Source organism: Penicillium antarcticum (assembly GCF_028974205.1).
Source record: "Penicillium antarcticum strain IBT 31339 chromosome Unknown utg000008l_segment0_segment0, whole genome shotgun sequence".
Classification (NCBI taxonomy): Eukaryota; Fungi; Ascomycota; class Eurotiomycetes; order Eurotiales; family Aspergillaceae; genus Penicillium; species Penicillium antarcticum.
This window is the reverse complement of record NW_026695306.1, coordinates 139,935-163,131: the sequence shown is the minus strand read 5'-3', so window position 1 is coordinate 163,131 and position 23,197 is coordinate 139,935. Positions and strand designations below refer to the sequence as shown.

Sequence of the window (23,197 nt, the reverse complement as noted above, 5' to 3'; positions counted from 1 at the left end):
CTTGCGCTCTGGTTGTCTGGCGTAGCTCTTCTCTATTTCTTTCTTTTTTTACTGCTTCGCTTCGTCGTGTCGATTTCTTTTGATACTCCCTTATATCCTCCGACCATCTCTCTGTCTTCTTGTCCCATAATTCTGGTCATTTTTGTCTTTACCATGGCTTTTTTACCCGGGATTCTACTGTCTATTATTTATCGTCGTGCCGTCTGGGATGGATCGGCTTGATTTTCTTATTTTTTATTGTTTTTACTCGCTCATTCTCGTGTTGTCGAGAGAGCCACCCACTCTGCACTCGCCGTCCGCATACTGTCGCGGATGAGATTTCCTTTTTGTGTCTGTCATGCACTTTCTCCTTGTCTACAGTCCTTGATCTGGACTGATCTCATAGTTGCTCAGGGTTATATAGTTCCCTGTTACTCGAAAATGGATTCTGTGAATTGACTTTCTTTACATTCTTCAGCTATACTAGGTCTTCCACTCAGAAAATGTATCTTCCGATATCATGTATATTGCTCCGCTGTGCCTATGCTATGAAGTACTTATGCAAGCTTTCCAGGAACAACAGGATGTCCAGCACTCAGCCCACCACAAACTGCCCAAGCCTGCCCATTAACATAAGAAGCCTCATCAGACCCAAGGAACAGTGCAACACGAGCAACCTCATCAGCAACAGCACCCCGCTGCATGGGATTCAACTGTCCAATCTTCCGCTCAGTGCCGCGTTCCCGCGCTCGGTCAAATACAGTCTGTGTCATGCCTGTCTCGATCAAGCCCGGGCAGATGGCGTTAATGCGGATGCCCGTTCCCGCGAGTTGGTACGAGACTGTTTGGGCGATTGAGACTACTGCTGCTTTTGAGGCCGAGTAGTCTGTTGAGCCGGCATTTGAGCGGAGGCCTGCTACGGATGCTGTTCCGATGATTGAGCCGCTTGGGTAGGGTTTTGTTGCGGATGTTACTTTCATTGCTGGGGCTGCGTGTTTGGCTGCTAGGAAGACGCTGGTGGAAGTTAGTTTAATTTGTTTTCGTAACAAAATGGGGTAAGCATACCCGAGTGCATTTGTTCTCATGGTTCTCATAAAGTTGTCGCCGTCGATATCGGTGAAGAGCTTCGGTTGGCCGACGATGCCTGCATTGGCAAAGAAGATGTCCAGTCGGCCGTATCTGGCTACCGCTTCGTCGATGACTGCTGTCAAGGCCTTTTCGTCTGCGGCATCAAATGACCGTACGTGGACGTCAACATTCGGGTAGAGGGACTCCATCTCGCGCTTGTGAGTTGCCAGGTGGGTGTCGCTGTAATCACAGAGGTAGACTGCTTTGGCGCCATTGTTGGCGAATTGGTGTGCGCTGGCGCGGCCAATACCGTTGGGTGAGTTGGCACCTATATTTTTATTAGTCAATATACCTTAGAATGACACTAATGAAACCCACCGGTCACGATGACAACCTTGTCCTGTGTTCGGCTGCAAGTATCAATGTTAGTTATAACTGAGATAGAATGACGAATTGAAAAAGTTCATGCGCAGACTAGCTAATACATATATTGACCATGAACCCAAGCTACTTACGGTCCAGCTGAATCTCCAGCAATATGGCGAATCCTGGGAATGTCCTCAAATGTACCCTCGAAGGGGATGCCCTCGACAAGTTGCTTGCTGAGGGCTTGGAGACGTTGCTTTGCTGCTGCAGACATGATATTTATTTTGCAATATCGAAGACAATGGAACAGAGAATAGAAACTAAATCAATTACATGCAAGTATAGCAGCTAGCTGTAACTTATACGAGCTCAGCTTCCCCACTGCGTCGGCTATGCGGAGAGCCGAGGCAGACAGTCACGTGGACCAACACAGTCACATGACCAGTAACGTCATGTGCCCAGGCCATCAACAGCTTTGTGTGTTTCAAAGAAAGCAAAAATAGCAACTCTTTGTGCACCTTTGGCCACCTTGGATTTCAGGGCTTGCAGGGTTGACATTTCTTCTCCTTTCAAATCGCGTCGATCTCCCTTCATTCCACCGATCCACCGGTTTCAAGGGATCGCCAAGGACGCGCGACAGGGAAGTGCCAAACTGTCAGCAGCTAGTCGACTATCTATTTTAGCTCGAACGCCTTTAATCCACCCTTGAACAAACCTGCGGAAAGCCTTCATGAAGTCATTACCCGACGATTTCTCCGTCCACGCCATTGCCCGGTCGTTGAGTCATGGCAGAGTCCGACCAGCCCCAGCGGCGGTCGTCATCGCAAGCCTCCAGCGCCTCAAGCAGGAGTCGAAATGCTAAGATGGTTCGTGCCAAAGCCCAGAAACGCCACTCCGGCTCCTCGAACACAACCACGGATCTGACCTCATTTCCTTCCCTTTCACCACCCGATAAAGCCACTACCCTCACCCGTGGTTTGACAAATACTTTGTTATCTGGCGAAGATGGCGAGGAGGCCAATGGGAGTGGTCGGGGACGGAAAGCAACATTGGCGAAGCTAACAACTGGAGCCTCTCACAAGTCGGGTCGATCTGCCCTATTCGCCGACTCCGTCCTGACTCAGGATATCCCAGGAGCCTTGCATTTGGCCGATGATGCGCATATTGAGCGTCTTGTTGCTAGTACAGGCGCTGTGAAGATGGTGAGACAGTTCGCGCGCGACCTGGCTCAGCGGGATGCTGAGATCTCGGCTCTCCGCCAACGCGCTGATGCAAGGGAGCGAGAGCTGAAGAGAATGCTCCGGGAGGTCTCTGTCAGCAACCAGGATATTGAGCGCCGATTGTATCAGCTGGAAAATTCACCTGGAGATCGTATATCGGATGGGGAAAGCACTCACAGTAGTGATCATGCTGGCCAGGCCTCCTCCGGGTTGAATGGGCTGATGTCTCAAGCCATGCAGGACACTGTGGGCTCGCGGCCCTTTGACAAATCAGAAGCTCGGTCTGATCTTCAAGCTACAATCCGGGCTCAGCGAGCGGAGGCTGATGGCCGTGGGATTGACGGCAACGACACCACCCGGAAGCGTCAGAGCTCAATTCGCGGCTGGCAAGAGTACATCTTTGGCTCGACCAACACCAGTCGCAAAACGAGTCGTGCCAGCAGCATCATGAGCGATGTTGGGGAGCATGAGGATGAAGAGACTGAGCGCCTTCGAGTGCCCAGCAATCCCTCGCGGCGCAAAGCTCTTGATGAGCAGCTTTTCCAGCCACCCGATGCTTTAACACGGGTTGGTGGACCAGCAAAGCGGATTGCTAGCCCGTCAGTGACCGGCGACGATGCAAGCACGCACTCGCGCCAATCCTCGCGGTCAATCGGCTCGTGGACTGTCAAGTTATTTGCTGGGAATTCTCAGGCAAGCAAGGATGCAAGTGATTCGGAGGCCAATCAAACCAAACCAATGTCTAAAGTTCCAGGCGGGGACCGAAGCGCTCCGTCTACTCTTTCGGGCAAAGGCGGGATGTCGGCAGTGGCTGCATTGAAAAGAATCAATAGCAATGTCAGTGTGCCTTCAGCTCGCTCTGCCAGTGGAGTTAGTGTCCAAGGAAAAATGGGCCCTCCTGCCTCGCGACGAAATCCAGCAGGCAGCATCTCGCAAGGTGTAGCATCTGAGACCACAGACCGAAGCTCTACAAACCTTGGACCCGTTGAGATGGATGCCATCCTGCCCATGGAGTCAAAGCCTCCCACACTCACGCCTGTTTACAACAACTCTCAGTCAGGTGAATTTCTTACAGACCGCTTTGGGTTCATCTATGATCAACGTCGGAAGAAGCGTCAAAGGGAAGCCAACACATCCAAGAGTAGTGGTCATCGCTTGAGTATTGGCGAGACTCTTGGTACCCTACGGACTGATGTGTCGGATCCAGAAGATGATCCTGATGTCCGAAGCCTCACGCAGAGAGCCCCTGAAACAACACCCTCTTCTCCCACTTCACCAGACGATCCTGAGAGTGGAGCGATTTCCATCCGCCGTTGGCAGGACTACTTGAGGATTCCATCCCGCCCAACAGAACTTCTTTCCCATACGCCCTCCGCCGGTCCAATTATTTCCTTGACCACCGCCGGAGAAAATCGCCCCCACAGCTCATCTGTCTCTGTTGACAAAGATGGGTCCTTATCTGTTGGCTCTGTCGGACAGCCATCGGCTTCTACCTCGGCCATCACAGCTGACAGCCCCGAGTTCGCGGGTCTATCATCTGATCAAGCAAATGACATGGCTGCCAAGATCTCAATTTCGGAGACTGAGCCAGTGAAGCTATTGTTAGAACAACTGACAGAGCTCCATGATACGCTGCAGCGCGACCGAACCGTGCGGTGGAACGAATTCCTCCGCAAGGTGCGCGCAGAACGCCGAAAAGAAGGCGAGGCAGCAGCAGCAGCCGCACCTGAACGTTCTGTAGCTGCCGTTGATACTCCCGAGGCCTCGCTTGCAGATGGCGAGGTTGTGGGAATTGCCGGCCTGGGCAACAAGGGCAAGGTTGGTCGAGCAAAGTGGCGCGAATTCCGGCTGCTCGTACTCGGCGGTATCCCAGTCGCCCTTCGCGCCAAAACTTGGTCAGAATGCAGCGGCGCTTCTGCCATGCGAATCCCCGGGTACTATGATGACCTTGTCCATGATGTTGGTGGGTCAGAGCCTGACCCGTCTGTTATATCACAGATTGACATGGATATCCGTCGCACTCTTACCGACAATGTCTTTTTCCGCAAGGGTCCTGGTGTTGGCAAACTCAAAGAGGTGTTGCTTGCGTACTCACGTCGTAACCCTGAAGTCGGCTACTGTCAAGGCATGAACCTTATAGCCGGATCTCTGCTGCTCATCATGCCGACTGCTGAAGATGCATTCTGGATTCTGACTTCGATGATCGAAATTATTCTACCCCAGCACTACTATGATCATGGATTGCTGGCCTCACGAGCTGATCAAGTTGTCTTGCGACAGTACATCTCGGAGCTACTTCCCAGACTTTCAGCTCATCTGGAAGAACTGGGCATCGAACTAGAGGCGCTCACCTTCCAATGGTTCCTCTCAGTCTTCACAGACTGTCTCTCCGCAGAGGCGCTGTATCGCGTATGGGACGTTGTCCTATGTCTCAATGTGACCAGCGCTGTCAACGGCCCTGGTCCCACTGCCAATACGAAGGAAAGCAATGACAAGACCCCCCAGGTGACCGAAGACGCTTCTGGCAGCGGAGGTGGAAGCACATTCCTTTTCCAAGTTGCACTCGCTCTCCTTAAACTCAACGAGCAGCAATTGTTGACGACTTGCTCGACGCCCGCTGCGCTATACACATATATCAACCACCAGATGACCAACCACGCGATCAGCATTGATGGCCTGATCCAAGCCAGCGAAGCACTGCGCAACGTGGTCCGTCGAGAAGACGTGGTTGCGCGCCGAGCTGTTGCCCTGCAGGAAATGCGGGAAATGAGCAGTGGTCATAGCAACTAGAATTTCTTGGTCCATTTCTTTCTTATTTGAGGGTCTCATGATCTTTTTCTTCATTTCTTCTAGATATTGACGATGCCGATACGAGCATAAGGCAAGGAGTTTTGGCTTTCTCTTTCATTATTTGGCGCTCATATTCTCTCTTTAACACATGTTGACATAGCCTGCGATATCCCCTTTGCCCGTCTCATACATCACCGCATTCAAGATACCCCCTGGATCTTACGCTTGGGAGGCAGCACATTAGACTTCTTCGAATGAACCTTGCTTTTATGTTCCCATCTAAGTTCTAAGGTTTATGTTCTATATCCCCCCCCCCCCCCCCCCCCCCAACAGAAAACCGACTCCAACTTCGAATGCGAGATCCAAAAATGATCAACAATATCGGAGACACCATGATAATAGCCGACAACCCAGCCAACAGCGTCGCCGACCAGTTTATATGCAATGTCTCATAAATCGGTCCCTCGAACAGTGGAAACGTAGCCGACACCAGACTCCGCACCATGACATGAATGCTAATGGCAGACACAGTATTGAGCAGGTACACATCTACAATGTACACAATACCACTGATGAAGATAATCTGCAACGCCAGGCCAATCGCATAACATGCAATCACCTGCGCAATCCAATGCGTATTCCCCGTCCACCCAAACCACAACAAAGCCGGCGGCAGCAAGACAGCACCAAATACCATAGGCGGCAATCGACCCTCGGGAGCAATACGAACAGATGTGCCAGATTGAGATTCTCCCGAACTTTTGCTTTTATGTGCAGCCATCCACCGCCGCTTATACACTGTCATCGTGAACGTCGAGAACAGTCCCAGCGCTGTCAATACGCCCAGACCAACGGCTATAAATGGAAGCGTGGCAGCCGGCTTGCTCCACCCTCGGCTTTGAAATTGGCGTGGGAAGAGCTGGTAGGATAGATATAAGGAGCCGTATACCAGTGTCAGGTAGGTAGTCATGACGATCAGAATCGGTTCCTGGATGAACATCTTCACTGGTTTCGTGCAGTACTTCCGCAGCAAGACTTTCGGGTCTAGAGATGCCATCTCAGCCTGTGCGCGCAGTTTCTCATTTCCTGTTTCGCGGCGCAGACGGGCAGCGCGACGCATGAGAATGCGGTTGTGGGATGATTCGCGGAGGAGGAGTATGCATAGTATGCCGACTGCGCAGCAGAGGATGAGTGTTGTCCATGCTGTCCAGCGCCAGCCGTATCGGTCGACTATGTGTGCGCCTACGATTGGCCCGATTATGCTGCCCAGATTCATGATCGTTGCGGACATGCCGACTGCCACGCCTCGTGTGATCGGACCGTAGATGTCGGCCAGGATGCCTGATCCCACTGCTAACCCCCCGGCGCCGAAGGTTCCTGCTAGGAAGCGACTGACGAGGATTGTGGCTACACCTTTGGCTAGCGCGAGTGGGATTTGGAAGATGGCGCAGCCGGCTAGGGCGATGGCCATTGGGGGTGCGTTGCCTACTACTTCTGCCATGGGTGCGAAGATGAGTGGGCCGACGGCGAAGCCTGCGACGAAGAGGGCTACGCCCAGGCTCATTACTTCTTCTGATACGCCATATTCCTTTGCTGTGATGCTTGATGAGGAACCGAATATGCTGGATGTGAAGGCTATTGAGAAGATCACCGCTAGTGGTGCTGCAGATCTGAGGAGTTTTGTTGACCGCGGCCAGTTCTGGGGATTTCCGGGGTCGTTTGGTCCATCCCAGGTTACCAGGTTGGACGGAGTGCTTGTTCCTGGAGAATGTGTCCCTGGCATGATTGACCCCGGAGTATTTGTCCCAGTCAAGAGGTCGTCTGGCATGGAGACAAGGTTGACAGCTAAGCTGGCTGGCTTGTCGGCCATGCTGACTTGCGTCGCTGACTCCATAGTGATATTGATATCGTGGACATGGGATGCGAAGTATAAGGCACGAATCTGTACGATAGCGAAGCGTCTTAATTTACAGCTTCACAGGGCGAAAGTACAGGATCTGCCTTGGTAGTTGTTTCCCACCGATCTATACGGAGCGTCTCCGATGGTGCTTGTGTACTCGGCTATCACAATGCGAGATACGCGAGATATGCGAGTGGAAGTGAAGTACGGAGCAGTAGACGATTTGTGCGTGATACTTTTCCACCGCAATTATCATATGCGAATTGACAAGGTGAAGACGCAGGAAAGCCGAAGATTCGGAGAGATGGCCGAGCAGAGTTCCGTTTCGGATTCCACTTGCGAACTGTCCTCCTCGAGACGAACCAACGCACATTTACAGCTGCATGTCTACATATCTGCATGTCTGCGTGTGTTGTACATATGGAACGTCATTGAACATACAATAGAATTAAAATCTGCCGGTTGTCTCGCTTTCTCAAACTCCATATCAGACTTAATCCCACCCAATTTGCTTCGACCCGCGCCCGTTCATATAAAAGCATAGAAACATCATAGAAACATGAGGCCTTTGCAGCATAAACCATTCAAACACTCAAAATGACCTCGACTTAATACTAAGTTTACTCCCCCTCGGCGTAGCCTCAACGTCTTTCCAAGCCTCCAAATCAAACCTCTCCATATACCGCAACATCTCGAATTGATGAAGTTTACGCTCAAAAGTCTGCGCATCGGGAACCGTATTATTTAGCTCGGTCTCGTGATCAATAGGTGCCGTGATTGGGAAGGGCGCATTATCCATAAAGTTGGCCTCGACTTGGGATCTGAAGTTTTGTCTCGCTTGATTGATGTTTCGGACGACTTCGTCGGCGGTGTATGAGGTGCATCTTATTTTGTTGTTTTTCATTATTGCTATATGGTGTTAGGGTTTGATATGATACCTGGGAAGGTGGATGGTAGACTCGCCCTCCAGGTGTTTGATGCGTAGGCAGAGCTTTTGATATGTGCGTTGGAACTCGCGCTTCTTTGTTGTTGCTCGTGTGTCGATGTCTAGCATCCAGGCTATCATTGCACAGGATAGACCTATTTGCTGTCAATATCAGGGGAGATGGTGATTGAGGTTTGAGCCTACCATCTCTGCTATATGCCATCTGGGCATGATGATACGGCGCTGGGACATTCTCCATGTGGTTCACGAAGTTCAGAGATTCTTCGGTGATTGGAGACATTGCAAAAGATCTCTCTGGGGAAGGTAGTTAATGATCGTAGGCCGATCGTGGAAGAAAGACGAGATGAACCATGTGTAGGCGAGGGTACACTTATTGACTTAGCCTTGGTATTAGGAGTTCCCATTCTTTTTTCTTCTGCGCAGCCTGGTCTCATTTGATTCGAGACTGGAACTCGTCGTCCTCTTTGTTCCCCCATGTAATCCGACCACATGGATGTGATTTCTTTGTTCTCGTGTTGGATTCCAGGGCTCGAAACCGACGGTATGTTTGAAGGGGTTGGGTATTTAACCTGTTCGGTTGCGAGTTCTTTGTTCCCGGAATAGACTTGTATAGACAACCCTGGCGCTATGTTCGCGCCAGTAACGCTAGCTTCTGAGTAAAACTACCGTGCAGCATACATAAAGCCAAAGGCTGGTAGTGGTTGACAGTTTCGACCATTTCGCAGGCCTAGTCTCTTCTTTTCTCTGTGGCATTTCTATTCTTTTGAGTCAAAAAAAAAATGAACTACCAACGTGCTATAAATGAAGTCCCCGCCGTATTCCAAGTCGCATCAGGCGAGAGAGGTATAGGGTCTTCCAACATTCAGCTTCCAACAAAGACTAACATATCCAGGATCAAATATCCTCAACAGTTTCCTAGGCTGGGTCCGTAACGAAACATTCGGAAACATGGCTGAAGTCTGCGCTTTATGGGCTGCAATTGTGGATGCCAACGAGCACCTTGTGAAACTAGATCGTGAGATCACACTAGATCCGCCGAACTTACGGATGTGAGCTAATCATTTCTCTCTGTTGTAGGAGTCCTAACTTCCTGTGAGATTACACATCCCGAATATAATACCAAGGAGATACTGGACTTGGAGTTGAAGGAGGTGAAGGAGCTGATGTCGCTTATGCCTGGTGGACCGGAGAACAAGGCGATCAATACTGATGAGGATCTTATACGTGCTATGGTGCGGTTGAAGTTTCTTCGTCATTTCAGTCAGCAGAAATAGGAGTGTTGTTTCCCAATCGTGGGATGTTTTGATATTTGTATGGCCGTCTGTGGAATCATTGCCATCTATCGTCCTCGAGGCCAGTAAGTCAGGGGTGTAAACAGGCGTTTGATCTACACTGCATATGGATATGTGTATAGCCCTAAATCTATAATGCTAAGCCAATCTATAGGTTGGAATAGTAAGCCTGGCTGTGGTAAGAGGGTTTGAATGAGTATTTTCATGATTAGTTTCATGATTAGTATTTATATTCTTCACATATGTCGGATCATCCAATGAAAGCTCCCAGGAAGCCAATGCCATCTGACTCCAGTAGATGGGGCGGCACTGCATGCAGACCACGCACCATGCTCAGAAGATCCCGGTCAGCGTCGGAGTCAGATTTATACCCAATGGGCCCCATGCTGTGGGAACCGGGGTCTGCAGGAAGGGATCAGGCGGGGGACAGCCCAGCAGCAACCTGAGCGCATGTAATTGTCCCAAGGCACATTCAGCACTGATGATCTGGGTGGGTGCTACACCAAGCTGTGAAAATAGAGGTCTGGGGACAACGAAGAGTAGACCAGAAGATCGAGATGGGTGATATCTTCACTTCTTCAGCTCGGGCCCTGATCAACCCAGAATTGACTATTATCCAGCATCGTGGTCAGATAAAGCGAGTCCATCGCCATTGTCGGACGAAGACCCATCTCCATGACATCTCGCGAAACGGCTTTGATCTGCCTCATAATCGACTGCGAGATGGCCCAAGTACGAGCCAGCGATTTGAACACGCCGATTGTTAATGTAAGACGGTCGCGGCTGGGGTCGGGCATCTGACCGGCCTTGACGGAGCAAGCGGCCAATTGAACGATGGAGCTGAGCGTAAGGGCACAGATGAAGAATGGAGTGTGCTTGATAACTGGTAGACGGAATGAGGCCAGCCGAGATAATTCCCGGGCTGCCTTGGCTGCTTTCATGGCATGCTCGTTATGGGAGAATGCGGGCACACTGATGGGTCCAGAACTACCACAGATGACGGCTGTGGCAACCGCGGGAGATGAGAGAAGGTCGGATCGGGGGAAGTTCAGATAGATCGATGCGCCGTTCAAGATCATGGTCGCTTGGAACATGATCTCATCAACTGTGCCGTCCGGGCGCAAAAGCTCTTCCTTGGACTCCGGTAAGTGGTGGCCCCAGCTACCAATACGCGCATCAATAGCTTCCACATGATCCTGCTGACCCTCGGTCATGCTCTGTATCGCGACCACGCGACCAAGAATCCGGATGGCTTCGATTCGGTAGCAGTATGAAGAGAAATGTAACTCCTCGTCTGCAAATACACGCTGATCGAATTGCTCAATGGTCGGAGATGGTGGAGGAAACAGACAATCTTGATAGATGCGCTCTTCACAAGGAAGTGGCACTTCGAGCGGGACTGAATTGGTCCGGAACTCAGCTTGTACACCAAGGGCAGTCAGCAGACCTTCAATGACGAACAGATCCCACCAGGTACGTCGCAGAGACTCAGCCCGAATCGGGTCACCGTTGCTGGCAATCAACGCGAAGGTTTGCTGGTGCAGGCCAATTTCGAAAGCCAGGTCCACTGCGGAGGCAAGACACTCGCCAGCCTCAGAACGCTCATTGCGCGAGTGCAGTACAATTGCCAGCAGGAGCAGTGCTTGGACCTTTTCCACAGTGGGGTCCTGCTCTCGCACCACTGAAACCACTGTCTGGCGGTATGTCTCGCTCGAGGCCGCCGAGGTGAAGTGGGAGCCCACGAACTTCATCACCTGTTCCAAATATACGGGAACATAAATGCGATTAAGGTACCGATGGGGTGGCAGGATTGGATGTGCGGCGTGGAAATAATTATAGTATATATCGATCAAGTAGGCATCGCTGCTACCAACGGATGAGGAGGAATCCGGAGTTAACGGGCCGCTGACTGGGCGAGCAGATTGCGGCATTGACATCGAGAGATCGTAAAAGCCGGGGCTGTTTGACCTGGACGAGGGGAACGGGACGGCTGGCGCATAGCCATAGCCTGTCTGCATGTTCTTCCAATCCACGGGGTTGACCATGCCGGGATCCATCGGCAACTGCTCTGGGGAATCTGGGTTGGCGCGACGCTTTTTGGAAGGACCCTTGTAGCCTCTTCGAGATTTGGTGTACTCGCACTGGTAAGGCTGGCCATTGACTTCGCAACGACCGCAAGTGGGTATCTTGCCATCACATTTGAGATGTTTGTGGCGGCACGGCAAACACGCTAATGGTGAGGGACCATTTGGTTTCCCCGAAGTCTGTTCAGTCATGGTGGGAGCATGAAAGGGGGAAAGGGAGAGGGAAAGGGAAAAGGAAGATTAGGGGAAGAGAGACGAGAAGGAAGGAGACCGTTGAGATCAAACGCAGCGGGGATCTTGTGACTTGGCGTTTCGGTGTTACCATACATAATTACAATACACGAGCTAATAAGTACCCTTTACCATACCAATACACTTTGCCGGATCTTATCAACTTCCCTTCTCTCCGTCTCCGACTCTCTCCCTCATTGACTCCTTCGGACTCTGCCTCTACTCTTCTAAGTCCCGTTTGCTTCTCCATTGATCCATTTTCAACCCGAGAAAAAGCAATTAGCTTGCTTCTGAGACTTGATCCCCAAGCTACCTTGTGTTGCGTCACCCGAACTATTGGCCGACGTGTCTTCTCCGACTCAATCCTTTGTCTCTCGGCCACCGTAATTTGGTCTCGCAATCAACGACATTTTTTGACCCGTCTATCTGCACCCCTGCGAATCCCTCTTTCATAATGATCTCCGACGACGACCTTTACCGCCTCGCCATCTTCCTTGGCTCCTGCGCCATGATGATGATCGTTCTATACCACTTCCTCGACGTCAATGCCACCGAGGACGAGCCTACCGATGCCGTGAACCAGAAGACTGAGAACTCTGCGCCGCTGGCGTCCGCAGACACTGCATGAATACGAATTGGGCTGAAGGGAGGACAGAGAATCAAGATACCATTGTCTACATTTGTTTTACGTTACCAGCGAGTCAGGCACAAGCCAATTGTACACTACAATTAAAGTTCATCCAGCAATTGGCAACCGCCTTTGTCATGACTTGAATGCTTTAGTAAACTCGTCAGTGTAACCGAACCTGAAGGACATGTAAATCATAAAGCGTCATTCAATTGTAAACTTAATCAACGCCACACCTCATGCAATGCCCGAAAATGAAAATGAAAATCAAGGGTATCTCAGATTGGAACTCAGTCGCTGCTGATGTAGCACACCTCATCGCAGTCAAGGTTGACTTGTCGGTCAGGTGTGGAGGAAGGGCTGTCACTCGGTCCTAGAGCTGGTCCCGTCCTCTTTTTCCACTGCTGACCAGCTTGAAACAAATCGCGAGCCTTCAATTTCTCGGTTGACGTCCCGTGGGCTTTGCTGAAAGCCTTTACTTGATGTTCATCAACAGGCAAGGCCATGGTTCCTTTGCGCGCACTCGGATCGGTCACATTGATGCTAGCCTGTGCAGAATCACCGGTTTTGGGCACTGTCGGCCCGTCGCCAAGTTCCCAGGCCATTTTGGCAAAATGAGTCTCTGCCATGTGTTCAAATAGACGTTGAGCAGCCCGAAATTCCTTATCCTCGCAGTCTTTCCACTTGCACTGGAGGTGGTAAGGGATGTGCACTTTGGACACATGGGACCGCAGTACGTCCAGGTTGTGAAGTTCAGCAACACAATCTTCCCATTGGCAGTGGAAGATTGGGTAATTAACGGGTTGTGTGAGGGGAATCGCAACCTCAATCATTGCGGATCCACCTTTGGCCCTGGGAGGTCGACCGGGCTTTCGCTTTGGTTGCATTTTATCTGGCGACGGCGGTATCACAACTTGTGGGCAGGATAGCTTGGGATTGGTCTTCTGGCTGGAAGTAGTGACCGAAGTCGGTGTAGCCTTCGATGAAGTCTTAGATGTAGTCGCCTTGGGCGTCACAATAGCTACCTCCACCGGAGCAGGTTGATTAGGTGCGACCGGGTTGGTAGGTTTGGCTTTATTCGGTTTAGTGGTACGCGGACCTTTGCCTAATTTGGGCGTGGCCTTGGGAGTCTGCCCGGTGGGAGTAGGTGGGTTGGTTGTTTCTGTATGTGGCGAGTGTGAAACAGTTGGGTGTGGGTCGGATAAGACGAAGGGTTCTGGAGCTGGATCAAGACGAGGAAGTCCAGAGGGGAACTTGGAAGGATCTGTCGCACGTTTTGGAGAATGGTACGTTGGGGGTTGGAAGGGTAAAGTTCCCCAAGAGCTTAACCCACCGGGAGGGGCGCGCGCGTCAATTCTGGCAGAACGCGTTGACGGTGTGTCATGTGGAGAGTAGGCGGTGATCCTAGGCACGTGCGGGGAACTATTCTGATCATGTGAAGGGTTGGGGTCACGTGGCGCGCTAGGCCCTTCAACGGCCTTCTGTGTAGGAGTAGGAATTGATGGCGGAGCAGAGCCCTGTGGAGGCACAGAGCTCGATGGAAGCACAGAGCTTGTCAAAGGCACATCTCTCTGTGTAGGCTCTAGTGGAGAAATGGTCCTCACAGGAGGAATAGCACCAGGTGGAGGAATGGCCTTACCAGGAACAGAACCTCCAGGAAGAGCGGAAATCGCTGAAGGAACAGATCTCTGGTTAAAGAGCCGTGGGGGAGGGACGTGTCTTGTAGGAATAAAGCCCGACGGAGGATCATAACTTGATGGAGTAGCAAAGCTTGGCGGAGGCCCAGAATGCCGTGGATGACCAGAAAGTGCCAGAGAAACCGGTCCCTGCGATTGAATAGGCCCTTGTATATTAGGAGGCCCATATGTATACATATGCTGCCATTGGGGAATGGAGCCTGCTGGAGTGGTGCTTGCTGAGGTAATAGGGACAGAAGGAGAAACATGGTACTGTGATGGAACAGAAGCTGCCGGGGCAGGTCTTGCATTAACAACAGCAGGTTTTGCAGGAGGAAGAGCGCTGGGTTTCTGTTCAACATCCACCAGGTCCCAGCGAAAGGTTGCCAGGTCTGAATTGAGATCCACTTGAGGAATATTAGCCCTCAATGTGTGTAGGTGATGGTTCAGTCCCTTCATTTTGGGATGTTTTCCGGCGGCGATAAGGATATCGCGCGCAATTGTAGCAGGGTCATATGATACTTTTACCAATGCATCACTCATGCGAATTGGCCTCACCAGGTCATCACGATTCTTGATTGCCTTGCGGTTAGGTTTATATGCAGGTCGCACGTTGGGAGCCGTCTCAATTGAAGGATTGACTGGCTTGTTTTGGATCGGCGCAGGCGAATTTGAAGGTGCATATGACGGCGGGTTAGTTGGCGGGTAGGACGGGGTTGGCGGCTGATTGAACTTGACTGGTGCCGGTTGGTCAGACTCAACATGAGCAGTCCCGTTATCTAAGCGCCGTATCTTTGCAGGCGGTTGGCCCTGAATATCATCCTGCGTTGAAGTCTGAGGACCTCGAGTCTGCTGATGATACCCAGGAGCAGGCAAAGGATAAAAAGCGTGTTTATTGCTAGTCGTGCTTGGCTGTGATACCATCGGAGCCAGCTTGGCAACTGAACTTGGAGCATTTCCGGGGATTGAAGATCTTGTCAAGTCAATAAAGTTGGTTGCTTGGTGTGAGAGCGACAAGTCTGAGATGGCTGACTGTGGCTGGGGTCTATTTTGGTCATCATGAGGCCAGTTCTGGTTGTTCGATGGCTGTGAATAAACATGTGAATTTTGTTGATTATAAACAGATCGGCTCTGGTTATTTGAAATCGGCTGTTGACACGCATTCTGAGAGCTTTGTTGTGTTGCTGTCGACCGCTGTTGTTGATCCGGATGTTGATTGAATATCGGTCCATTCTGATTATTCGGAGTGGCCTGAGGACGCTCGTAGCCTGAACCCTGTGTTGCCGTCGGCCGATATTGTTGTTGACTCGGTTGTCCGGCAAGAGCAGACCAAGTCTGATTACTCGGATTTGGTTGGCGACTGTCGGGGTCTGAGGACTGCAGTGGTACTGTGCGCTGATTTTGCTGTCCGATCATGTGTTGGTAGGAACGCCACTTGATGTTGTTGGAGTTGATAGGTTGTGAGGGGGGAGTAGGTCGCGCGCTTGGCCTCGACGGAACTGCAGGGTTTGAAGCCTTTAGGTAGGAGACCGGGTTCCGTGAGTGCGACTGGTGGTACATATACGTAGCTTGAGCCGCATCGTCGAAAGCAGGATGTTGATATGCATCGTAGACACCTTGGTTCTGATTGGCGCTCTGGTAGGCATTGGCTTGGTCGCTCGAAAGAAAGTTCTGCGGCCAATCTACTCCATCCATGTCTCCGTTGGCCATTTCAGACTAGTATCACATCGCTGAGGTTCTAGGGAGATTTTAGAGTTGGCACGCATCAAATGGGCTGGGTAGGGTATGGCGATATGAGTGTTTGGATAGAATGGAAGCTATCTAAGAAGACCCTCCAAGGAGATCTTCAAAGATACCTCGAAAAAAAACCCTCTGAAAGACCTTCAGACTTGTAGCCTATTCAAGTCCAAATCTGCAGTCCAAACAGACCGCGGTAAGCCAAGACCGCAGTGAAAGCGCGTCCAAGTGGGCCAATCTTCCCAGCCAATCACAGTCCAACTTGCAGCCCTAGCCTAAGCGGAGCATCATGTGACGCACAACCCACATCCAATATTCGGCCACCACAAAAGATTTCCTTCTCCTCGACCAACGACAACCCGCCCATTCACGACACCTTCAGGAGGCTCCGTCAAGATGACTGTTATCAACCAAGGTGTGTACCTATTCGCTTTGCGCTCGCCTTGTCGATTTTCGCCAATTCCCAATACTGATGGATGTTCACAGCCCTCGCCTCTTCGCGGAGCAAGTCCCGCAAGGCTCACTTCCAGGCCCCCTCCAGCGAGCGCCGCCGTATCATGAGCGCCAGCCTGTCCAAGGAGCTTCGCGAGAAGTACGGAGTACGTACACACCAAACGTCTTTTCCATTTTGCCATATTCGGGTCCGGCCAGTCTGAATTTTCACTTGTGAAATCAGATATGGGACACCCCTTCTCAGGGAACCGAAACTAACCAGCACCTTGTGACAGGTCCGCTCCATCCCCATCCGCAAGGACGACGAGGTCACCATTGTCCGTGGCTCCAACAAGGGCCGTGAGGGCAAGATCACCTCCGTCTACCGTCTCAAGTGGGTTATCCACGTTGAGCGTGTTGTCCGCGACAAGTCCAACGGCCAGAGCGTTCCCCTCGGTATCTCCGCCTCCAACGTCGTCATCACCAAGCTCCACCTCGACAAGGACCGTGAGGAGATCCTCGCTCGCTCCGCCAAGGGTCGTGAGGCCGTCAAGAACAAGTCCGCTTAAAGGATTTATGTGTAGGGTTTAGGTTCATGTTGCAATGGCGGTTTGACCGCGCGGGTGCAAAAAGGAACTCCAAGAAAAGGAGGTCCAACCTGCAATCATCAGGATATACCAATGAAACCAGGTGCATTGTGATGAATGAAAAATGAAAAATTTCTTTTTGTTTTTCTATCTGGAGTTGGTACTCGCAGTTTGTTCTGCAAGGCTGGCGTTCTTTCCTCACTTTCCATGTGCATATAGGATCTTTCGTCGAATGCTACACTACGATCTCAACCACTCTTTCGTTTCGTGTTCAATCGGCTCGTTTGATCTTTTATACGCTCCGATTTCGTAGCGACACTTTATGTGCTTCCGTTTCCAAACTTTCACTTGAACCGCAAGTATCGCCAGATTATCTCCTCATCAATCCCGCTCCTTAGGGACGGACTCTATGGTTGGCGAGGTAAACGAACGGCGTAGAGAGAATTGCAGAACTTTCTGGGAAGCTGGATCGTTCTGTCTCGCTTGCAGACTCACTCTGAGCCTTATGGCAAGGACGCAGTGGGTTTGAAAGTGAGGTATATGATTCTCCAAGATGGAGTATAGTATGTAAGCTGTAGATCTGTTCATTGCTGGAGGGTATCAGGATTATCAAACTATCACGTCAATCCAATCATCGTTGAGATAACACATCCCGCTTTTCGTACGTCTTCGCTGTATGAGCAGTTGGCCTCGTCGTCCGGCTTAACGTGTGGATCACAACTCAATGGGAATTTAATACACAGTCCGTGGTGGATCGGCCAAAAGGCTCCAACCGGTTAGAGGTTAATTCAGTTGAGGGGCAAACATGGGGAAATGATGATTAACCTAAAGGGTCTCGCCCGCTGCCAATATGCCAAATTGGTGTACTTTGAAACCTAGCACCAGTGGGGACAAAATAAGAATGCGGCACTTTCGGGTCAAGAGAACCTATTGATCAATTTTGTGTCTTTCTCAATGAAGGTTCCTGGTCATGTTTGGTGTAAGATCAGAATGTGGATGTCACATCCGGTTGATTCCAGGTTATATATCAGGCTTGAGATAGCAACCGAATGAGTCCACCTGTAAGAACTTTTATCTGTCACCTAACAGCCACTCGCCCGTAAATAATTTGCGATTTTGTCATGTAGAGAACCGAAACCACACGAACTATGAGACAAATGGCATAGATACTTGATTGTTAGCAGCCTTGGGTACTAGGGTCCACAGAAACGGATATTGCAAGATTGAATACTTATATCTAATACTCCCTACCTTCTCAGGCTTATACTCTCTGTTCGATCTCAAAATTGCACTCCTCCAGCAAAGCCATGAATGCACTCTACCAGTATACCGTTTCAACCAAATTGCAACTATACAAAGTGCATTCAAATGTATCACAATCACAACGTGGTACGAGGAAATGGCTTTAATATACATATCAAAGGTACCAGATAGAGCAAATATGCAAGAAAAAGCAGAAAACACGGTATCGTATCTCATGAGAAACTCAGGCAATCGAAGTAGGCCCGAAGAATCGAGAATCAAGAATGCACTTGGTGAAAATTTGAAACAGCCAGCTGAAGAAAATTGGACTTTAAACCAGCGAAAATAACCTGTTCATCGCTTATTGCTTGTGCCCAACACATTTTCCCCATGCAGGAAGCCCGCATCCCATCCCAATAAAGATATAGAGCAAGAAGATAATCACAACAACAATCATAATCATCAGCTTGGTGTTCTTCCACCACATCCGTCTCCGCAACCCCCGGCTGCGCATTCTAAAATCATGTGCACTCCCACCAAGCCGGTCTGTCTTGTCGACGAGTAAGTCGATGCGCTCTCCTCGTTCTAGAACCCGCTCGATATTTTCAGTCATAATGTCACGCACGCTATCAATTTCGCGCTTAGCCGAGGCAAGTGAGTCGGCTGGAGGAGCTGTGTTGTATGTCTGCAGAAGAGAGCGGAGCTCGCCGTTGAAGGCGGCACAGCCGTATGCTGGGAGCGAGGAGAATTCTGTGGTGGAGGGTGGGTAGCGGGACAGGAAGTTGCGCTTCATTTCCAGAAGATAGGCGAAAGGGATTCGGCGGCCTTGCTCGGCGGACGCGACTACCAGGAAGCTCAGGGGTGCCTGCGAGCTTTGCTCCGAGCGATTGCTATCGTCACCTGCTTTTGGCGAGTCGGCGATGTAGTGGACAAAGAGACGCTCATGAGTGAAAGTAAGCTTCTGGGGTTTGTCATGGGTGATCTTTGGGAGGATAATGGAGGCCAGGGACGAAGCGGAGGTTGATGATGCGCCTGGCGAGGAGTGCTCAGCCAGGATGGTGGTTCGATGAGCGATGCAGGAGCTAAAAGCAAGATAGCATGGTTAGTTTGGCAAATGGACATGAAACCTGCCAATCCAACTGGTAGGACTCACTAGAGCAAAGAGCTCGTCTTCGAGGATGAAGCCATGATATGATGTCAGTGGGCGGGATTCTGAGACTTGGAGTTGGGGTGGAGAAGAGATGGACGGCGGGGGATCAAAAAAAGCCAGCGATTTCCAAGCAGAGTCTAGAGTACCCTTCTGCTCTGAATATCTCAAGTCATTCGATGCCTGAAAGAGTACCTGATGCCCTGGAGGTCGCCGGCGGAAAGCTGAGTCATCAACCAGGGGTTAGCACAAGAGCTCTGATTGGTCGAGGATAGTATATCCTGCTGTTGGCAATGGACAATAGCAAGAAGAGCAAATGAATTCCCGGAAAAGTAGAGTAGAATCGTTGAAAAAGGCGAAGGCGATGTAGAAACCAACTCAGGCCTACGTCAATCTAGTGGAAAGTGATGATAAAGCTCTCATTTCTCTCTAGATCAAAATGTACCAGAATCAAAACAGGCTCAATGCCATGTTCTTTCCACAGTCCATTAACTTTATTCTCTGACCAGCCTCCGTAGATTGTAAATGAAATTTATGAATTCCCTGCTGAAAATAAAAAACCAGAGCAGTTGCTAGCGGGAGGCGTTGCGGATAGCTAAGCGGCAGTGATTGGTCGAGAAATATCGCGCATCGGCACATTCAAGAGCTCTCCTAATAGCTAATGTGCGAAGGAAATTTGATTTTACAGATAAGAGTCACAAAATACCAGTTGGAAAACTATCATGCATTGCAATAAATTAGCTACAGATGTGTACATGCATATTGCATGACTAGAATGAATGCCTGCATAGATCTCCAACCATGTAACCAAGGTATCAATCAAGATTAACGTTGTCACCCACATTTGACATACACACTAAGATGGCAATAACTCGTGGGTGATAACTTATCGAACTTTTCATTGTAACGTATCAGTTAGCACAGTGGTATCAGGACCCAAAGTGTAGCAAGGTCGGTTTGATTTGTGTAGATATATCGCGCAGTGGCTTAGCCCCCACAAACAGCACCCTATGTCACCATAATCATGTAGATTTTGTGCGATGAAAATTATATAAAAGGGATCATGCGTCCATCCAACCCCTTGCGCATTCTTTCCAACTCTACGCCCGCCATGTGGAAGCCCACAGTCAACTTCCTTGTTCTGCATTGTTCGTACAGCCTATCGGCGTTGAAAATAATTTTTGCTTTTGTGCTTACTCGTGAAATCGCCAGATGCATGGATAATTACCTTGAGCGTTCTTAGCTTGGTTATTATCTATCCTTATGGGAACTTGAAGGCAATAGATGCCTTCTTCTTCGGCGCAAGCGCTTCTACAGAGTCGGGGCTCAACACGTTCGTTTCATAACCCCAAACCAAAGGGAATACTGAATGGCCGATCTGACATACTAGCTTAGTATTGATATCAAAGATCTCAAAACATACCAGCAGGTCTATCTCTACCTGATTCCAATCCTGGGCAACTTAGGGTTCGTCAATATCATTGTGGTCGTCGTGCGACTTCACTGGTTTGAGAAGCACCTCCGATCTGTCTGTAGGACGACCTAACCCAAACCGAATAAACTGACTGATTGAATACTGATACTTTGATGAATATTATAGCCTCATCGCTTCTGAGACCCGAAGCACCCAGAGGTCGAAACCCCAGCATCGACGTGGAAGCGGAGGCACACAAGACGCAAGGCGTACACAACAAGAGACAGCCCGAGTCTCGCTATGATACCACTGAAGAACACGCAAAGGAGACTGCTTTGGATTCCGAGAACCAAAAAAACACAAAGTCAGTGCTACTTATGTGCCCCATGTCCCTTTCTCGACGAGCTGCTCATCAATGATAGACACAAGCCGCAAAACATCAAGCGAGATGATGGAGCTCAAACCGCCTCTCCACCTGCTACAAGAACTATCCAGTTTGGGGATGATGTCCCGGATTATGATGGACCAACTAAGGCCCTCTACATCCCTCCTCCATGGAAACGTGACCGAGGCAAGTTTGAAATGATATTCAATACCCGTACCGAGCTCTAATTTCAAAATTAGGGAGTCCCATTGTGGAAATCGAGAATGAAACCAACGACGGTGGTGAGCTATCCGTCTGTTCTCGCACACTATCGATCCTAACAAATGTATAGATGATGCAGTGTCAATGAAACTGAGACCAACAGACTCAAATATCCCCAGGCCATCATCCTTCCAGAGAACCGCCAGTACGATCACATCCACCACACGCCAGCTTGAGCGTGTTGTTTCGATAATGTTTCGTCCTGGTGGATCGGAAGGCTTTGATACAAAGCCCCAAAAACGATCACCCCAAGAGAAACCATCCTACAAAGCGTTGGCACTTCCCAATATCTCCTCGCAAGCATCCATGGGCCGGAACTCACAGTTTTACAATTTGACTACTGAAGACCGGGAGAGACTCGGAGGGATTGAGTACCGGAGTTTGAAACTCTTGTTCAAAATTGTCACGGCCTACTTCATCGGGATACACCTTTTCGGTGCTATATGTCTTGTGGGATGGATTCAGCATGCCGATCCGAAGTATCGCGAGTACCTCGCTGAATGTGGACAAGGTGATGTGTGGTGGTTAGTGTACCTGTTCCCCTTGAACACCAACAACCTTGCTGAACATAGTCGCGATCTAGGGGATTCTACTCCGCTCAAACAATGGTGAACAATCTCGGCTTCACCCTGACACCAGACTCGATGATTTCCTTTCAAGATGCAACGTTTCCACTGATTGTCATGAGCTTCCTTGCATATGCCGGAAACACCTGCTACCCATGTCTGCTACGACTTGTGATCTGGATCATGTACAAACTTTGCCCGGAGAAGTCATCGATGAAAGAGACGCTCAGCTTTTTGCTTGATCACCCACGACGATGCTACACACTGCTGTTTCCAAGTCGGCCCACATGGATTCTTTTTGGGATCTTGTTCGCAATGAATTTTGTTGACGTTCTCTTGATTATCGTTTTGGATCTGAATAATCCCGCGGTGAACAATCTTGCTGCTGGGCCCCGCGTTCTCGCTGCCATCTTCCAATCGGCATCTTCAAGACATACAGGTACATCTACCTTCAATTTGGCGGATGTCAGCCCTGGTGTTCAGTTCAGCCTTGTGGTCATGATGTATGTGGCCATTTTCCCTATCGCTATTAGCGTGAGAGCATCGAACATCTACGAAGAAACGACCCTGGGGGTGTACATTAAAGAAAACGACGTGGATGAAACGAACGGTCAATCCTATATCATGGCCCATATTCGGAATCAGCTCACCTTTGACTTATGGTACATCTTCATTGGGGTCTTTTTGATCACAATTGCCGAAGCAGGAAAGATTTCAGACAACTCGATTCCTGTAAGTTGTCACTAATTTTCGATGTGACCAGACTGCTAACCTATGGTTTCTAGGCCTTTTCAGTCTTCTCGGTTTTCTTCGAGGTAGTCTCAGCCTAGTAAGTGCCTTCTTTTTGACATGTCAGTTGAACAGTAATTCCAATTTTATCTGACCTTCTCACAGTGGAAATGTCGGCTTAAGTCTTGGGTATCCGACAGTGAACACATCCCTCAGTGGCAAGTTCACGGTCTTTAGCAAGCTTGTTGTTTGTGCGATGATGATTCGAGGCCGTCACCGAGGACTGCCATACAAGCTTGATCGTGCCATTGTACTCCCGAGCGAACGCCTGGTGGAAGACGATACCGAGGAAGATCCAAACCGGAGAAGAAGGCAATTCCGACAAACACCTGTGATCAAACGCTATCATACGAACTAGCAAAATTTGGCTTCATAGATCTATTGAACATGATTTTGATCAAGTTGCTGTTCATTGTACTTGACCTTGCATTCTCTAATTTGACCATCAGACCGAGAC

At 49.9% G+C, this 23,197-nt stretch overlaps 11 protein-coding genes across 11 annotated transcripts; 5 read left to right on the top strand and 6 right to left on the bottom strand.

The window, feature by feature from the left end:
* Nucleotides 1-536: 536 nt before the first annotated feature.
* N7508_007604 (SDR family NAD(P)-dependent oxidoreductase) lies at nucleotides 537-1,687 on the bottom strand (the record flags this gene model as incomplete). Its single annotated transcript, XM_058465668.1, has 4 exons — nucleotides 537-993; nucleotides 1,045-1,375; nucleotides 1,426-1,457; nucleotides 1,563-1,687. The coding sequence occupies 4 exons, from the start codon at nucleotides 1,685-1,687 to the stop codon at nucleotides 537-539; spliced, it is 945 nt and encodes a 314-aa protein (XP_058316996.1).
* Nucleotides 1,688-2,198: 511 nt separating this feature from the next.
* Nucleotides 2,199-5,423, top strand: N7508_007603 (uncharacterized protein; the record flags this gene model as incomplete). Its single annotated transcript, XM_058465667.1, has 1 exon — nucleotides 2,199-5,423. The coding sequence occupies one exon, from the start codon at nucleotides 2,199-2,201 to the stop codon at nucleotides 5,421-5,423; it is 3,225 nt and encodes a 1,074-aa protein (XP_058316995.1).
* A 286-nt stretch (nucleotides 5,424-5,709) lies between these two features.
* Nucleotides 5,710-7,317, bottom strand: N7508_007602 (uncharacterized protein; the record flags this gene model as incomplete). Its single annotated transcript, XM_058465666.1, has 1 exon — nucleotides 5,710-7,317. The coding sequence occupies one exon, from the start codon at nucleotides 7,315-7,317 to the stop codon at nucleotides 5,710-5,712; it is 1,608 nt and encodes a 535-aa protein (XP_058316994.1).
* A 598-nt stretch (nucleotides 7,318-7,915) lies between these two features.
* N7508_007601 (uncharacterized protein) lies at nucleotides 7,916-8,549 on the bottom strand (the record flags this gene model as incomplete). The annotated part of the gene is made up of 3 exons (XM_058465665.1): nucleotides 7,916-8,207; nucleotides 8,262-8,403; nucleotides 8,453-8,549. The coding sequence occupies 3 exons, from the start codon at nucleotides 8,547-8,549 to the stop codon at nucleotides 7,916-7,918; spliced, it is 531 nt and encodes a 176-aa protein (XP_058316993.1).
* Nucleotides 8,550-9,048: 499 nt separating this feature from the next.
* On the top strand, nucleotides 9,049-9,543 carry N7508_007600 (uncharacterized protein; the record flags this gene model as incomplete). Its single annotated transcript, XM_058465664.1, has 3 exons — nucleotides 9,049-9,112; nucleotides 9,162-9,284; nucleotides 9,347-9,543. 3 exons carry the CDS (start codon nucleotides 9,049-9,051, stop codon nucleotides 9,541-9,543), a joined length of 384 nt encoding a protein of 127 aa, XP_058316992.1.
* Nucleotides 9,544-10,139: 596 nt separating this feature from the next.
* Nucleotides 10,140-11,837, bottom strand: N7508_007599 (Zn(II)2Cys6 transcription factor; the record flags this gene model as incomplete). The annotated part of the gene is made up of 1 exon (XM_058465663.1): nucleotides 10,140-11,837. One exon carries the CDS (start codon nucleotides 11,835-11,837, stop codon nucleotides 10,140-10,142), a length of 1,698 nt encoding a protein of 565 aa, XP_058316991.1.
* A 493-nt stretch (nucleotides 11,838-12,330) lies between these two features.
* N7508_007598 (dolichyl-diphosphooligosaccharide--protein glycosyltransferase subunit 4) lies at nucleotides 12,331-12,504 on the top strand (the record flags this gene model as incomplete). The annotated part of the gene is made up of 1 exon (XM_058465662.1): nucleotides 12,331-12,504. The coding sequence occupies one exon, from the start codon at nucleotides 12,331-12,333 to the stop codon at nucleotides 12,502-12,504; it is 174 nt and encodes a 57-aa protein (XP_058316990.1).
* Nucleotides 12,505-12,794: 290 nt separating this feature from the next.
* N7508_007597 (putative C2H2 finger domain protein) lies at nucleotides 12,795-15,890 on the bottom strand (the record flags this gene model as incomplete). Its single annotated transcript, XM_058465661.1, has 1 exon — nucleotides 12,795-15,890. One exon carries the CDS (start codon nucleotides 15,888-15,890, stop codon nucleotides 12,795-12,797), a length of 3,096 nt encoding a protein of 1,031 aa, XP_058316989.1.
* A 391-nt stretch (nucleotides 15,891-16,281) lies between these two features.
* Nucleotides 16,282-16,934, top strand: N7508_007596 (60S ribosomal protein uL24). The gene is made up of 3 exons (XM_058465660.1): nucleotides 16,282-16,332; nucleotides 16,404-16,516; nucleotides 16,646-16,934. Exons 1-3 carry the CDS (start codon nucleotides 16,314-16,316, stop codon nucleotides 16,916-16,918), a joined length of 405 nt encoding a protein of 134 aa, XP_058316988.1. The 5' UTR covers nucleotides 16,282-16,313; the 3' UTR covers nucleotides 16,919-16,934.
* A 1,605-nt stretch (nucleotides 16,935-18,539) lies between these two features.
* On the bottom strand, nucleotides 18,540-19,366 carry N7508_007595 (synaptobrevin family protein; the record flags this gene model as incomplete). Its single annotated transcript, XM_058465659.1, has 2 exons — nucleotides 18,540-19,260; nucleotides 19,332-19,366. 2 exons carry the CDS (start codon nucleotides 19,364-19,366, stop codon nucleotides 18,540-18,542), a joined length of 756 nt encoding a protein of 251 aa, XP_058316987.1.
* Nucleotides 19,367-20,436: 1,070 nt separating this feature from the next.
* N7508_007594 (potassium ion transporter) lies at nucleotides 20,437-23,098 on the top strand (the record flags this gene model as incomplete). The annotated part of the gene is made up of 10 exons (XM_058465658.1): nucleotides 20,437-20,473; nucleotides 20,538-20,658; nucleotides 20,721-20,857; nucleotides 20,926-21,103; nucleotides 21,162-21,301; nucleotides 21,364-21,405; nucleotides 21,456-21,909; nucleotides 21,969-22,683; nucleotides 22,737-22,780; nucleotides 22,846-23,098. The coding sequence occupies 10 exons, from the start codon at nucleotides 20,437-20,439 to the stop codon at nucleotides 23,096-23,098; spliced, it is 2,121 nt and encodes a 706-aa protein (XP_058316986.1).
* Nucleotides 23,099-23,197: the final 99 nt, after the last annotated feature.

What these genes read in the sequence shown, in the direction of transcription:
- N7508_007596 (XM_058465660.1), top strand. An exon ending in AGCTTCGCGAGAAGTACGGA is followed by an intron (nt 16,517 to 16,645) that starts GTACGTACACAC and finishes ACCTTGTGACAG; the next exon opens with GTCCGCTCCATCCCCATCCG.